The following is a 12,255-nucleotide window of genomic DNA, read 5'->3' as shown; positions in this document are numbered from 1 at the left end:
TGTAAACTTCTAGGTGGACGCCCAGAAGTAGTTCCGTGGTCCTGCGGCTGCACGGCTGCGCTGCAGACTCCGCAGAGCACCTTCATTCAGGCAGTCACTCCCTGGCTGCTCCGAGAACGGCCCTCAGTGCCCGCGGCTTCCCTCTGATGGCCCCAGATCTGCATTTCTCCTTGGCATTCCTGGGGTCCTGGGGCCTCTGAACCGGCGACTTTCACTGCTCTGGAGGACAGCCAGCCAGCGTCTCACACCGCTGCCCTTCCACCCCTGCTTCCTCCTGCAGTCCCGGACGGACGCCGTGTGTGCTGGGGCTTCGCCCTCCCTCCTCACCCCCACCCCCATCCTGTTACTCCGCATTGTCCGTGGCTTCAGTCCTGTTTGCCAGTTATTTTTTTCTTGGTACTAGGGATTGAACCCAGGGTGCTTTATCACTGAGTCACATCCCCAGCCCTTTTTATCTTTCATTTTGAGACAGGGTCTTGATCTCACTAAATTGTTGAGGCTGGCCTCAAACTTGTAATCCTGCTGCCTCAGCCTCCCGAGCCACTAGGATTACAGGTGGGCATTACCGTGCCCGGCCAGTAATCCTTTCTTTGGTCATGTCTAATCTGAAATTAAACCCACACACTGTGATGTGTCTGCAATGCAAAAGAACATTCTGGAAAGGAAATGGGCCCTGGGAGCTCACTGTGAGCGGCCTGGCAAAACGTCCATGAAGGCCTTTTCCCTTATCCTAGAGGAGATTGTACCAAGATTCAGCTTCCCACGCGGCTTCCGGCAGCAGCTGGGCCCAAGCAGTGCCTCACCCCGCTGGTGAGACCCTTGCTCATGCAGGCACTAGAGGGTCCACTGTGGGGGACAGTGCCATTCTCTGGAACATGGTGTGACCAGCAGCAGCCTTGGCCTTCATGCTCCCTCATCAGCATCCCCCTGCCTGTGACGTCGCATACGCGTCCCCATCTCACTTGCCCGACAGTTCCTACTCTTGCCTTGCTGTCCTGGAAGCCCTGGTGGGACCTTTGGCCAACGTCCTAGCTTTCTCCTTTTTAATAACTTCTTGCTCTTTGCAACACACGTGTTCTGAGCTGTTTCCATGGACCTGACTCTGCAGCCTGTGGCTCTGGCTTTCTCTGAGCTGAGCATCTTTTCCTTGTATGACCTGTGCTGACAGTGAATGTGTATTTCTTGGCAGATTCCCTCTGTGAATCAAGGCAAGAATTGAAAGTGGATTCTTCCAGAGATGCTTTAAATTTCTTCTTTCTGGGAACCGTAAGTTCCAATGGCGCAGAAACTGGCTCCGAATTCTCAGCTCCGGGTTTTTCAGACCCACAGGAAGTGTAAATTCAGGCTGCAGCCTTCTTAAATGCCAAATTAGAGCTGCACACGTCCTAATAGCTGTTGCAACCGAGTGCCACAAACCAGGTGGCATAAATAACGACTTATCTCCCCACAACTCTGAAGCCTCCAAGGCCAAGGCTTTGGCAGGGCTGGTTCCTCCGAGAGGGCCAGGGTTACCCCAGGCCTCTCCCTAGCACCTGGGGTCTGCCGACAATCCTCGGGGCTCCTTGGTGTGTGTGTGCCCTGCCAGAGCTCCGTCTGTTTTCAGGGTTTCTCTCTGTCCAAGAGTCAGCTTTCATCAGGACCTGAGCCGCACCGGAGTAGGGCCACCCTAACGACCCATCTTAACACGACTGCATCTGTACAGACCCTATTTCTAAATTAGCCACATTTACAGGGGCTGGGGCTTTGAGCTTCAGGATATCTTGAGGGGAGGGGTATGCGATTCAATCTAAAACATGCTCTCAGCAAAGTTCTTGTGTGTTTTCCACTCAGGTGCAAGAGAGAGCATGTGCGTAGCTGTCCCTTGGTGGCAAAGGCAGCGTGCGGGGTGCAGGATACAACCATCTTGCTGACAGTGAGATCTCGCAAGGTTCTAGCTTCAAAGAGGCACTCGCCTCTTGGACCTAGCACCCTGGCTGGGCCCTGAGTTCTGCCCTCTCCCGAAGCCCAGCAGGCTGTCAAGGCCTGCCCTCCAGCTCCCCCAGTTGGAGGAAGGCCCCCTCTGGGTCCCGCCCTGACTCCCCTTGTCCGCTTCTCTACTGCCAGTGCACAGTGGGCTCGGCCTTCCCCCATTGCTTCTGTTGCTTTATAGGGGGTGCGGGCTGGGCCGGCAGGACAGTCAGGCAGAGCAACAGCCTCACCTGGGTGATCTGGGTGGGGCGAAGCTGATCACATGCATCCTGGAAACTGGAGACCCTTCTCTGCTGCCATGGGGAGATGGAGCTGTGACCACAGAGTCCCAGAGATGCCGCTCCGCCGGCTGTGAAGATGGAGCCACTGGGATGCAGGCAGCACCCAGAGCTGCAGAGGGCGAGGAGCCCAGCTCTGCCGGCACCCCAGACTTGGCCAGCGAGACCTGTCAGCCCTACAGGACCCACAGGACTGTAAGATGATCACTTGTGTGGCTTTAAGGCACTGGGCTTGTGGTGACACGTCACAGCAGCAACAGAAAATGAGCACACCCGGCTGCTGGACGCAGAGGCCACCAAGTCTGCCAGGAGCCCCGAGGGGGGACGTGGCGGCTTCTCGTCCCCGCTGTCCCATCTCCTCTCGTTCAGTCTCACAGAGCGTTTCCTCTGTTTCTCCCTGTGCTGCTGAACATACGCCTCAGTCACTCCACGTACCAGGTTTAAATGTCTCGACTTTGACCCGGGAAAGCCGAGCAGCGGTCTGTCCCGTCCTCTGTCCCCTCTGCCTTCCCTGAGTCCTGGCCTAGTGCCCTCCCTTGACAGGGCTCACCCAAGTCTCCCGCCAGCTCAGTACTTGTCCCCACAGAGATTCAGAGACCCCCACTCCCCATGTGGTGTCCAGTCCTTCCTACAAGAAGGGCTCAGGCCTGTGACCTGCGTGTGTGCTGACAATTTCTGCTGCTGAGTGAGCCTGTGACTCCTGGCCCTCCCTCTGGGGGACCCTGTGGGTGTCCCCCATGCCTCCCAGTGTGCCACTGGGCAATGCTGAAGGCCAGCCTGCTCCTCTCGAGCAGCTCTGTGCCTGGAGGCCCAGCAGGTCCCCTCTACCCCCACACTCCAGGGCTGACTGCGGGTGCGAACTGGTCCTGGGCCTCTCGTTTACTTCTGGAAACTCAAAGAAGCCCCCTGGACTGTCCTGCCCATGACTCTGGGTTTATTTTCCAGAAAAGCTGACTATTCCTCAGCAAGGTGGAAGCTCCCCTGGCCCCTGGCCCAATGCCCGGGTCCAGCCCCAGAGGGCCCAGCCCCCAAGAATGCCCTGGGCTCGGCTCCCAGTGCCCCTCTCTCTGTTCTGGGAAGGACCCTCTCTCCCAGGCTCGTTGTGACCTTGTGTAGCTCACGAGCCGTAGTCAGGCAGGGCAGACGGCCCCCACGTGGGCTCGGTCTGCTGAGCCTCGGCAGTCCTGCTGGGTGTCCAGGCCACATACGGACCAGACAGACGGAGAGTAACACAAGCACACAACTGGTATTTCTCCCATACTTAATGCAGGAATACCCCAAGTGGGCCAAGCAGGAACTGTAGGATTCCTACAGAAACCCCCGCGCCCCCTGGAAGCCCGGCGCCTCCTGGGGCCGCCCTGCCCTCCGAGAGGCTGGATCTCTGCACCAAGGGCTCTGGCGCCTGGCAAGTCTCACTGCCAAGGCGCCACACAGGCCGCTTCAGGGTGACTCTTGGTGGCCACAAGCACCCACCGAAGCTGGTCTGAGAGCCCAGCTCCTCCCTGGCCCAGCTGACCAGGGCAGGGTGCCCTTCCTGGACACATGGAGGGGGAAGGTGTATCCAGGGTCTGCCTGTGGGGAGGGTACACGGTTCCAGTGAGGGGCCAGCAGGGGCTGCAGGCGTGTGCAGAGGACAGCAAGCATGCGCACGGGACGAGGTGTGCTGGCCCCTCACTGAACTGTGCCCAGAAGCCCCGCTCCAGCACACACCTGGACAGTCCCCAGAGAGGGGAGTTAAGGAGGCCTGAGGGTAGACTCCAACAGGACTGGGCTCTCTGAGAAGAGGGGACGCCAGGGATGCAGTAAGGAAGGTCAGTGAGGGCATGACCAGAGGATGCCCTCTGCCAGCCCTACGCACCTCGACCTTGGACTTGTGCCTCCAGAACCGGAGGAACTAAGTTTCCTGCTCAGGCTGGACTGGGGCCTGGGGTGGTCATGGCAGCCACAGCCGACCAAGAGTTGCATGGAGGAAAAGCACAGGGGCCACTGGCAGCCTGGACTCCGCCTCCAGCCCATAGTTAGGGAGGGACAGCCACGAGGACTGGGTTCCCGTGACCCAGGGAGCGTGCAGAACAGGCTGGAGGGGCCAAGGGGCTCCTCCCCTCTGCCATCCACAGGTGGGGATGCACGGCTGCCGGGTGGGCACAGCAGGGGCAGAGCAGCGGTCCTCGCCCTGCCTTACTTCCCGAGTGGTTTCTGGTCACAAAGCCCCAGGAGACATGGAGTAGAGTAAGCTCTGGCCACTTGTGCGTAGCTGGTGAGACGTGCCAACACTCGCAGCAGTGAGGAGGCTGCTGCCAACCAGAAGCGGCCCGGGGAAGAGGGCGGCCCACCCACCGTGGAGGGAGAGCTGGGGAGGCAGAGGCCTCCGAGCAGCAACTGAGTGGCCGCACTCAGTGGTGGCCTGGCCAGGCCCTGGGCTAGAGGGGCAGGGCAGGCCCTCTCTGGAGCCTCCCCATTTACGACAGGGACTGGCCTAAGCCTTGTGCTCACGCAGTCACCAAGGACCATGAGCAAGGACCATGCAAAGGCTGCTGGCTGCCCACCCTCTGGCCTTGCTGCCATCTCCTTGGTGATAGGACCTCATATTCTGCAGGGTGGACAGGATCCAGCTTGGATATGCCACTTCCCAGTCACACCAGAGCCAGGGTGGCCCTGTGACCAGGCGCCAGCTACAGAGCTACCACTCCTGCAGAAAAGAACTTCGGTTTATTTGCAGTAAAAACCGTGGTCCGAAAAAAAGCCAGTGGCAAAACGTACAGTTCGTGTTCCCTTTGGGGTCCGCGGCTGAGGGACCCCAGATCCCTGACTCCCACGTGCTGGGCTCCAGTGTTCACAACTGGTGCCAGGCCGGGTCCCCAGCCGCTCCAGAGGGCCCGTCTCCTGCCCAGTCACCGCCCCGGGCCTGCCCGGCTGCCAGCCGCCCTCCCTGGTATAGCGCACACCAAACCAAACAGAGTTCAAACCAGACACAAAGCAGAACATTCACAGAAACCAGGGCTCTCGATTATTCTTTCTGTCCTTCGTGATCACGGTGACTCGCTTGGTGACGAACTAAAATATACATCATTTCCTTGCTATTATAAAATCTCTTCCTTATTCACAGATACAGGAGGTTTGGATGAAATAATTACAAACTTTTTTTCCCCTTAAAAAACAAATAGGCCGAACAAAACACAACAAAAACCCCCAAAACTAGAGCACAGAACGTCAACAACAGTAAACAGAGGGGGCTGGGGTCTCCCTGCAAACCAGGGCTCAAGTGCTCCGAGGCCATCCCCTGCCCCAGGCCTCTTCTGGCTCCTCTCAAGCCTTCCCAGGCGTGTTCCCGCATGCCCCAGCTGGGGTGGGTACACAGCCTGGGGCCACATCAGCTGGCTCGCCAGGAGGGCCCAGCCCACCCCAGCCTCGGCCAGGCCCCCGCCTCACTCACAGCCTGCAGCTGACCTAGGGCACAAGGGGCAGCAGGAAGCCTGGGTCTCCCCAGAAGCTGTGGTGTGGAGCTCGGAGGCAGCCAGGGTCACCGGGTCCTACGCAATGTCAGCGCAGGGCGAACAGGGTCTAGCTGAGCCAGTCAGAGGTCGAAGGCCAGGAGACGCCGAAAGGAGGGTGGAGGGGCAGAGCTACCCAAGAGCACTTACTTCAGGCTGGCCGCAGGCCCAGGAGGGCCATAAGAGCCCCTGGAAGCAGACCGCCAAAGGCTAGACCGACCCCCATGCAAAGGCTGGTGGACCCCAGGGACCACTGTGCAGGGCGCAGGAGACTCAGAGGGGGTCCCTCTGGAGAGGAAGGTGGGAATCAGGGTCCCAGGGAGGGGACGCACCATTCTCTCCCTGCCTTTGGGGTTCATGGAAGACAAGTCTGCCTGGCAGCAGGGCAGGGCGGGGTGGGGCGGGGCAGCTGAGCACAATCCTGGGATCCAGGAAAGGGACTCTTGACAAGGGAGAGACAGTACCATTGACGGACAGCAATGTCATTGTTTCTAAGGCCCCTCCAGAGAGAGGGACCTGCCAGTAGGGTCTCTGCAGCCCCCTGTGTGGGGAAGTAAGGAAGTTGGGGACAGTCCCAGGAGTGTGTGACTCAGGGCCATGTGTGAGCTCTCCCCCTGCACCCCAGCACAGCTGGGCTGAGCAAGGCCACAGCAAACAGCCCAGCTTTGGGCCTGTCCGCCTCCCACAGCCTGAGGCCCCGACAGCAGCAGAGAAGCAGGAGAGCCAAGCCCAGGGGCTGAGCACCGGGCCCGGTGGGTCCCACACCAGGACACTGTCTGCTACTGATCCGAGGCTCCTGCACACACCTCAGCCAGAAGGGCACAGGACACACGTCTGGTCTCAGCGTCACCAGAGTCAGGCTTGTGACGCTATGGCACCCCTCCTCCACAGTCTGGGTGGGGGCCACCCAGGTTTCCTCTATGTACAAGTAGCGTACCCAGGGACGGGTCCCCAGGGACGGGGGCTGGTGGAATGGCTGCCTTCAGGCTTCTGAACACCCTCCCCATCCCCGTAGGGTGCCGGTGACGGGAAGGCTGGTGGCCTTTCCCCGGAAGCCGCTGAGGCGACGAGATGGACTGCAGGGCCCGGGCAGCTCTCCAGGAGCATCCCCAAGTCCTGTCCACGTCCTCCTCCTCACTGAACGCCCTCCTCTTCCACATACGTCGAAGGAAACCAGCCGATCTGAAAAAGACAGGGAGGAGGGACGCTTCAGAGGGCTGGCTGCTCAGCCAGGGCCACGCAGAGGGGCCCGACAAGGAGACCAAGGGCTGGGGGGACCGCAGTCAGCAACCAGAAACCCACCAGCCCCGAATGGTTTAAGAGGATCTGCAGGCAGAAAAGAATTAGACCCTCGCAGCAAACACATCACCCTGATCTCTGGGTGTGGCTGTCCCTCGGTATCCACAGGGCACTGGTTCCAGGGCCCCTCGGAGAGGAAGCCCTGCAGCTGTTCGAGTCTCTCACATGAAGTGGGGGTGTCCATGCCTGCCACCTACCATAGCCTCCGTGTGCTTCAGCCACCCTGGGATCTGCTTAATGCGTAGCAGGGTGCAGGCGCTGCCTTGGCAGCCGTCTAGGGTTAGGGTTAGGGTTTAGGGTGAGGGTGAGGGTTAGGGGTTAGGGTTAGGGGTTAGGGGTGAGGGTTAGGGTTAGGGGTTAGGGGTTAGGGTTTAGGGTTAGGGTAAGGGTTAGGGTCAGGGTGAGGTTGAGGGTGAGGTGAGGTTTAGGGTTAGGGTTAGGGTTTAGGGTTAGGGTTAGGGTTAGGGTCAGGGTGAGGTTGAGGGTGAGGTGAGGGTTAGGGTTTAGGGTTAGGGTTAGAAGGAATAATCTCGCCACTGAGAACGTGCACCCAAGGAGAGCTGCTGTTGGTCGGCACACAGTAGGCTTTCAAGAGCTGTCAGGGGTGAAACGGACACTTCCCACTGACAGCAGGGTTAGGGTTAGGGTTAGGGTTAGGGGTTAGGGTTAGGGTTAGGGTTTTTGCTGCCTAGGCAGCCGAAAAGTTGCCAGTAACACAAGAAGGAATAATCTCGCCACTGAGACGTGCACCCAAGGAGCACTGCTGTTGGTCGGCACACAGTAGGCTTTCAGGAACTGTCAGGGGTGAAACGGACACTTCCCACTGACAGCAGGGTTGAGCTGGCAGGAGTTATTTAGCAACACTCAAATCAGGGGTTCTGAACTGAACTCTGTATAGAAAACACCTGGACCTGGTAAAGGCCCAGATAGATACTGTTGAATTCTGCCCCAGTTGCTTCCAGTGCCGTGGACACAGAGCCACTGTGAGAGCCAGAGGCCTGAACTCCAGGTCACCACGTGACGCATGGTTCAGGGTCAGAGGCAGATCAGCTCCTGCTACCCAGTGAGCAAAGTCAGCAGAGGAGCCCAGGCCGGCTGGCCCTGTGCGGTCCAGCACGCTGGCCTGTGGGCAGCTGCAGATTCCTGCAAGGTAGGGCTTTTCCTGATCAGTAGCACATGATGCTCTTGTCCCTTGTTGAAGATACTCAGAGACCTGAGTCAAAGCCAGGGGCTCCAGATAGGGGAGCTGGGAGAAACGGGCCCTGGGGCTTTGCAGAATCTTAGGGTCTGCAGGGAGGCGGAGTCGCCAGGCCCACGTGGCATGGGAAGGGTGACGAGATGGGGGTGGGTGGGGATATGGTGTGTGCAGGGCATAAACAGGGCCTTAGAAAGTGGCAGAAGGTGTGGGCCAGAACGCCAAGCCCAACGCTCAGTCCTGCAGTCTCCCCTCTGCAGACGGAGCTGTGCACTGGCCCACAATTTGAAAGCTAGGGAACCCTGGCTCCCTGCAGTGCTCACGAAGGCAGGCAGACAGGACCCAGCAAGGGCCCAGGCCTGGGGGCCTGGATCCAAGGTGAACGCCTGGAACCTCAGGCCCCCCGTGATACCAGCCTTCTGTCCTGCTGTGATAAGGAGGGAGACAGTGGTCAGAGGGTGCCTGGTACAGGGCCTGATACCGTGCAGCTGTCGGGTAGCCAGTCCCCCACCAGGCCAGAGCTGAAGGCCCACTTCCCTCACACCCAGGGAGGCTGGCCTCACGGTCTGTGTGAGGAGCCTGTGGGGCAGGGTGGCTCACCCGTCCATTTGTCTCGCCCTTCCACCAGCCCTGGTCCCCGCCGATGCGGCTGTAGATCTTCACCACGTCACCCTCCCGCAGCGAGAGTTCCCGCATGTCCCGAGCCGCAAAGTTGTACCTGGCCACCGCTGTGCCAATGACCCGGGGAGTGAACACTGTTGGGGACAGGGTGCCGTCACGCAGCTGCAGGAGGGGTCCAGCCAGGGCTGGGAGGCCCTCAGGCTGAGCTGGGTCTCCCCCACCCCTGGCCCCGTGCCCAGCCCTGTGCCCACAGAGGAAGTACGTTCAGCAGAAAGGCTCTGGAAGGACACCCTGGCCTGGCTCCAGGGCCCCTTGCTCTCTGTGGGTGTGGGCACTGGCAAGCCCGAGTCCTCACACTAGCAGGTGAGAGCTGTCGTCCCAGGCAACAAGCACACTCCTGGGGACAGGGCAGCACCTACGCTCCGACTGTCAGGGCTCCAGTGTGAGCCAGTTCCGAGCCCAAACCAAACTAGAAACCCTCCAAACCAGCTCAGCCCGGAACCCAGCCAACTGAGGGGCAGGTGACAATGACGGTGACTGAGGGGACACACACAGCCACTGGGGAGGGGCTTTGGCTCTGGCCGCAGAAGGCCGCGCAGTCAGGGCTGACCTGGACCCTGTCCCCTACACCCAAGTCCCGCGACCACCCCTCCTGCGGCGGAGCAGGGCCTGCACGTCCCCCACCCAGGGTGGCAGTCGGCTGATTCCTGGCCAGAGGCAAAGCTCCTGGGGGCAGAGGAGGAGAGCCAACCAGGCGGGGCGAGCCGTGGGGCGGCAGGGCAGGGCCTGGCCTGACCAGTCCTCAGGTGCAGCAGCCCGGCCTCCCCAGCCCTCTCTGTCCCCAGGCCGGACTGCGCCCCAGACGTCAGGCCAGGCCGGGGCCCGCGCAGCAGCGGTACCTGACCAGAAGGGGGCGGAGGGGCCCTGAGGACTGAGAAAGGAAAAGCTGTAGGAAGCACAGGAAGCTGCGGAGAGGCGAGAGAGAGCGTGAGGCGCAGCGAGGGCCAGTCGGGGCTCCGCTCGGCAGACGGCGGACGGCGCGGGGCTAGCCCGGCAGCACAGCATGGCCACCGCCCCGCCGTGTCCTCTGGAGCCACCGTTCCCCTCCCACTGGCTGCTGCCCCAACCTGGCACACAGCCAGGCCCACTAAGGGCCTATGGCCCCTTCCCCTGCTCTACGTGGGGGGACCCCGGCCAGCAGGTCCCTGCAGGCCAGAGGATGGGGGCCGCTTGGGCTGCACCAGGTAGCCTGGAGCAGGTCACTGCCTGATCTGGGCCTCAGAGTTCCATCTGCAAATGGGCAGCCTCCCACGGCGAGGCCCAGGGAGAGATCTGAGGACGGGTGAGGCCCGCCCTGCTCTCTCCATCAGAGGCCATCAGAGAGAGGGGGTCTCTGCCCGCACCACCCACACTGCCTGGGGTCCCCTTTGCCACATGGCATGGGAAGGGGTCACAGGCCAGCAGAGTGGGGAGATGGGGGGCCTGGGCCAGATTCCAGGGGTGGACTCCTGTGGGCAGGTGGGCAGTGAGGACCTGGGCCCTGCAAGCAGCCAGAGTGGACACCTCCACACATGGACATTACCTGGGGACCGGCTAGAGGCCCTGGAGGCGGCACGCTCCCGGGACTTGTAGGGGTACTTGAGCGTGGTGTCTAGCTGCTTGAAGCTCTCCTTGAGAGAGTGGCCTTGGTAGTACTCCACCAGCTCCTGCAGGGCACACACACTGACCATGGCCACTCCTCTAGGTGCCTGGCCATCCCACCTCCTCAGGCTCACACGGGGAAACGCTCCTCCCTGGCCCCCAGAGCCCCCACCCCCACTCCCCAGCCCAGACAACAGTGTGAGGTGAGTGTCTTGGGAAGCTCTGGCCCAGCCAGTAAGTGCACTGCCACAAGAGCAAGCTGTAGGAACACCCAGGCTGGGCAACAGGCCGCTGGCCACAGCCCTCACACAGGGAGAAGCTGGCCACCACAGGCCCAGCCCAGGGAAGTTTCTGGAGACATGCCAGGGCAGGGACCAGCCGGGGGATCCGTCAGCAGTGAGTACTCCTGACCTGGACAGTCGGAGCTCGGTCAGCATGGCCAGCAGGGCAGCTTCTACAGGCCTGTGAGACCCTCCCCATGCCAGGCGCTTAAGGACACCAAAGGGGCTTGGCGGGTTCTGTCTGGGGGCTGGGAGTGCAGACGCTTTGATGTTGTGCAGGCAGGGAGGGGAGACTCCTGTCCTTGCTAGTCTCACGTCAGCATTTACGATGGAGAAAGGGGTCCTCTGAGGAAGGACCCACCCGAGCTGGGCTCTGCCGGCCCCCGCCCTGTGGTGGTGGCGTGGCCAGGGAGGCGCTACAGGAAGACACGTGCCAGGGCCATGGTCTCTGCTCCCGCAGGGAGGTCTGCATGGGAGGGCTACAGAGACACATGGCCAGGCCTGCCGAGCCCGGCTTTGGGGGTCAGAAGTCCCAACTCGGGTATGACATTCCCCGTCTGTCCCGGGGCCTTGCAGACCAATTCCCTGTGTCCTGCCCACATTGAGGGGCAGCTCCTCCAGGGAGGAGTGTGTGGGATGGGGCCCCTGTGGCTGGTCAGAGAGCGGCAGGAGCCACAGATGCACATACCAAGAGGCTTTCAAACTTCTTTGCTTCCGTGATGTGTATCCAGTTGTCCTTCTCCACCACCTTGATGTGCTTCACCTCATCGTTGAATCTGGGCAAATGCATGGGCCTAGTGGTCACTGCCAGAGGCTTGCAGCCCCTAGATGTCCAGACTTGCTCTATGTTTACTAGAGCAGAGCCCCTGCCCTTGCCCCATACTGCTGCTGTGGCTTCTTCCTTTCGGCCCTCTCCCCCGGGGACCCCAGCCCTTCAGCCCTCTCGACCTCGGCAGGGCTGGTTCCCCTGCCCTCTCTGTCCAGTGGTGGTCCACACCCCAGGGCTCCCCACTCTTCAGCCCTGAGCCCTGCTGCCACCTCAGTCTTGGGCTTTTGCTCACTAGCTCTGGGCACTGGGAGCACCCTCCTCCTTCCAGGGAGCTGCCAGGCCCAGCCCTGACATTGGCTCCTAATTCCTCCTGGCTGCTGTCCAGAGGCACCAAGCACAGACCCGCCAGCCATGAACCTGGCCCCCTGCACTCCCAGATGCAGGCCTCAGTTCAAGTGTGACCCACCTGGACAGCCTCCCCATAGCATCCCCAGCCCACAGCATCTGACTCCAGAGCCAGAGACATCCCAGGAATGAAGCCAGCATCCCTGGTGGCCACGGACCCAGGAGTCTTCAATCAGTGAGCAGCAGGCCACGTCTCCGTGTGTGCCTCCACCCAGCCTGACGTTAGAAAAGGCAGGCACACCCTGCCTGAGGGCACATCCCGGAATGCTAGGATGGTTTGACACCTGGGAATTGGTCAATGCAACAA

At 60.9% G+C, this 12,255-nt stretch overlaps 1 protein-coding gene across 5 annotated transcripts in view; it reads right to left on the bottom strand.

The window, feature by feature from the left end:
• Nucleotides 1-4,936: 4,936 nt before the first annotated feature.
• VAV2 (vav guanine nucleotide exchange factor 2) overlaps nt 4,937-12,255 on the bottom strand; it is a 144,682-nt gene continuing 137,363 nt past the window's right edge. For 2 of the 5 annotated variants that reach the window (XM_079111897.1, XM_079111896.1), the window contains 4 exons: nt 11,463-11,550; nt 10,435-10,558; nt 8,832-8,986; nt 4,937-6,919 (listed from right to left, as the gene is read on the bottom strand). In XM_079111897.1, coding sequence (XP_078968023.1) covers nt 6,872-6,919; nt 8,832-8,986; nt 10,435-10,558; nt 11,463-11,550 — 415 coding nt within the window. In that variant the 3' untranslated portion in view covers nt 4,937-6,871. Of the gene's footprint in view, nt 6,920-8,831; nt 8,987-9,065; nt 9,818-10,434; nt 10,559-11,462; nt 11,551-12,255 lie in introns of those variants that run through there. The other 3 variants (XM_079111898.1, XM_079111895.1, XM_079111894.1) reach the window with 3 other exon arrangements.

The sequence above is a fragment of the Sciurus vulgaris genome, assembly GCF_902686455.1.
Source record: "Sciurus vulgaris genome assembly, chromosome: 15".
Classification (NCBI taxonomy): domain Eukaryota; kingdom Metazoa; phylum Chordata; class Mammalia; order Rodentia; family Sciuridae; genus Sciurus; species Sciurus vulgaris.
Note: the sequence above shows the minus strand (reverse complement) of the source record. Positions and strands in the feature narration are given on the sequence as shown.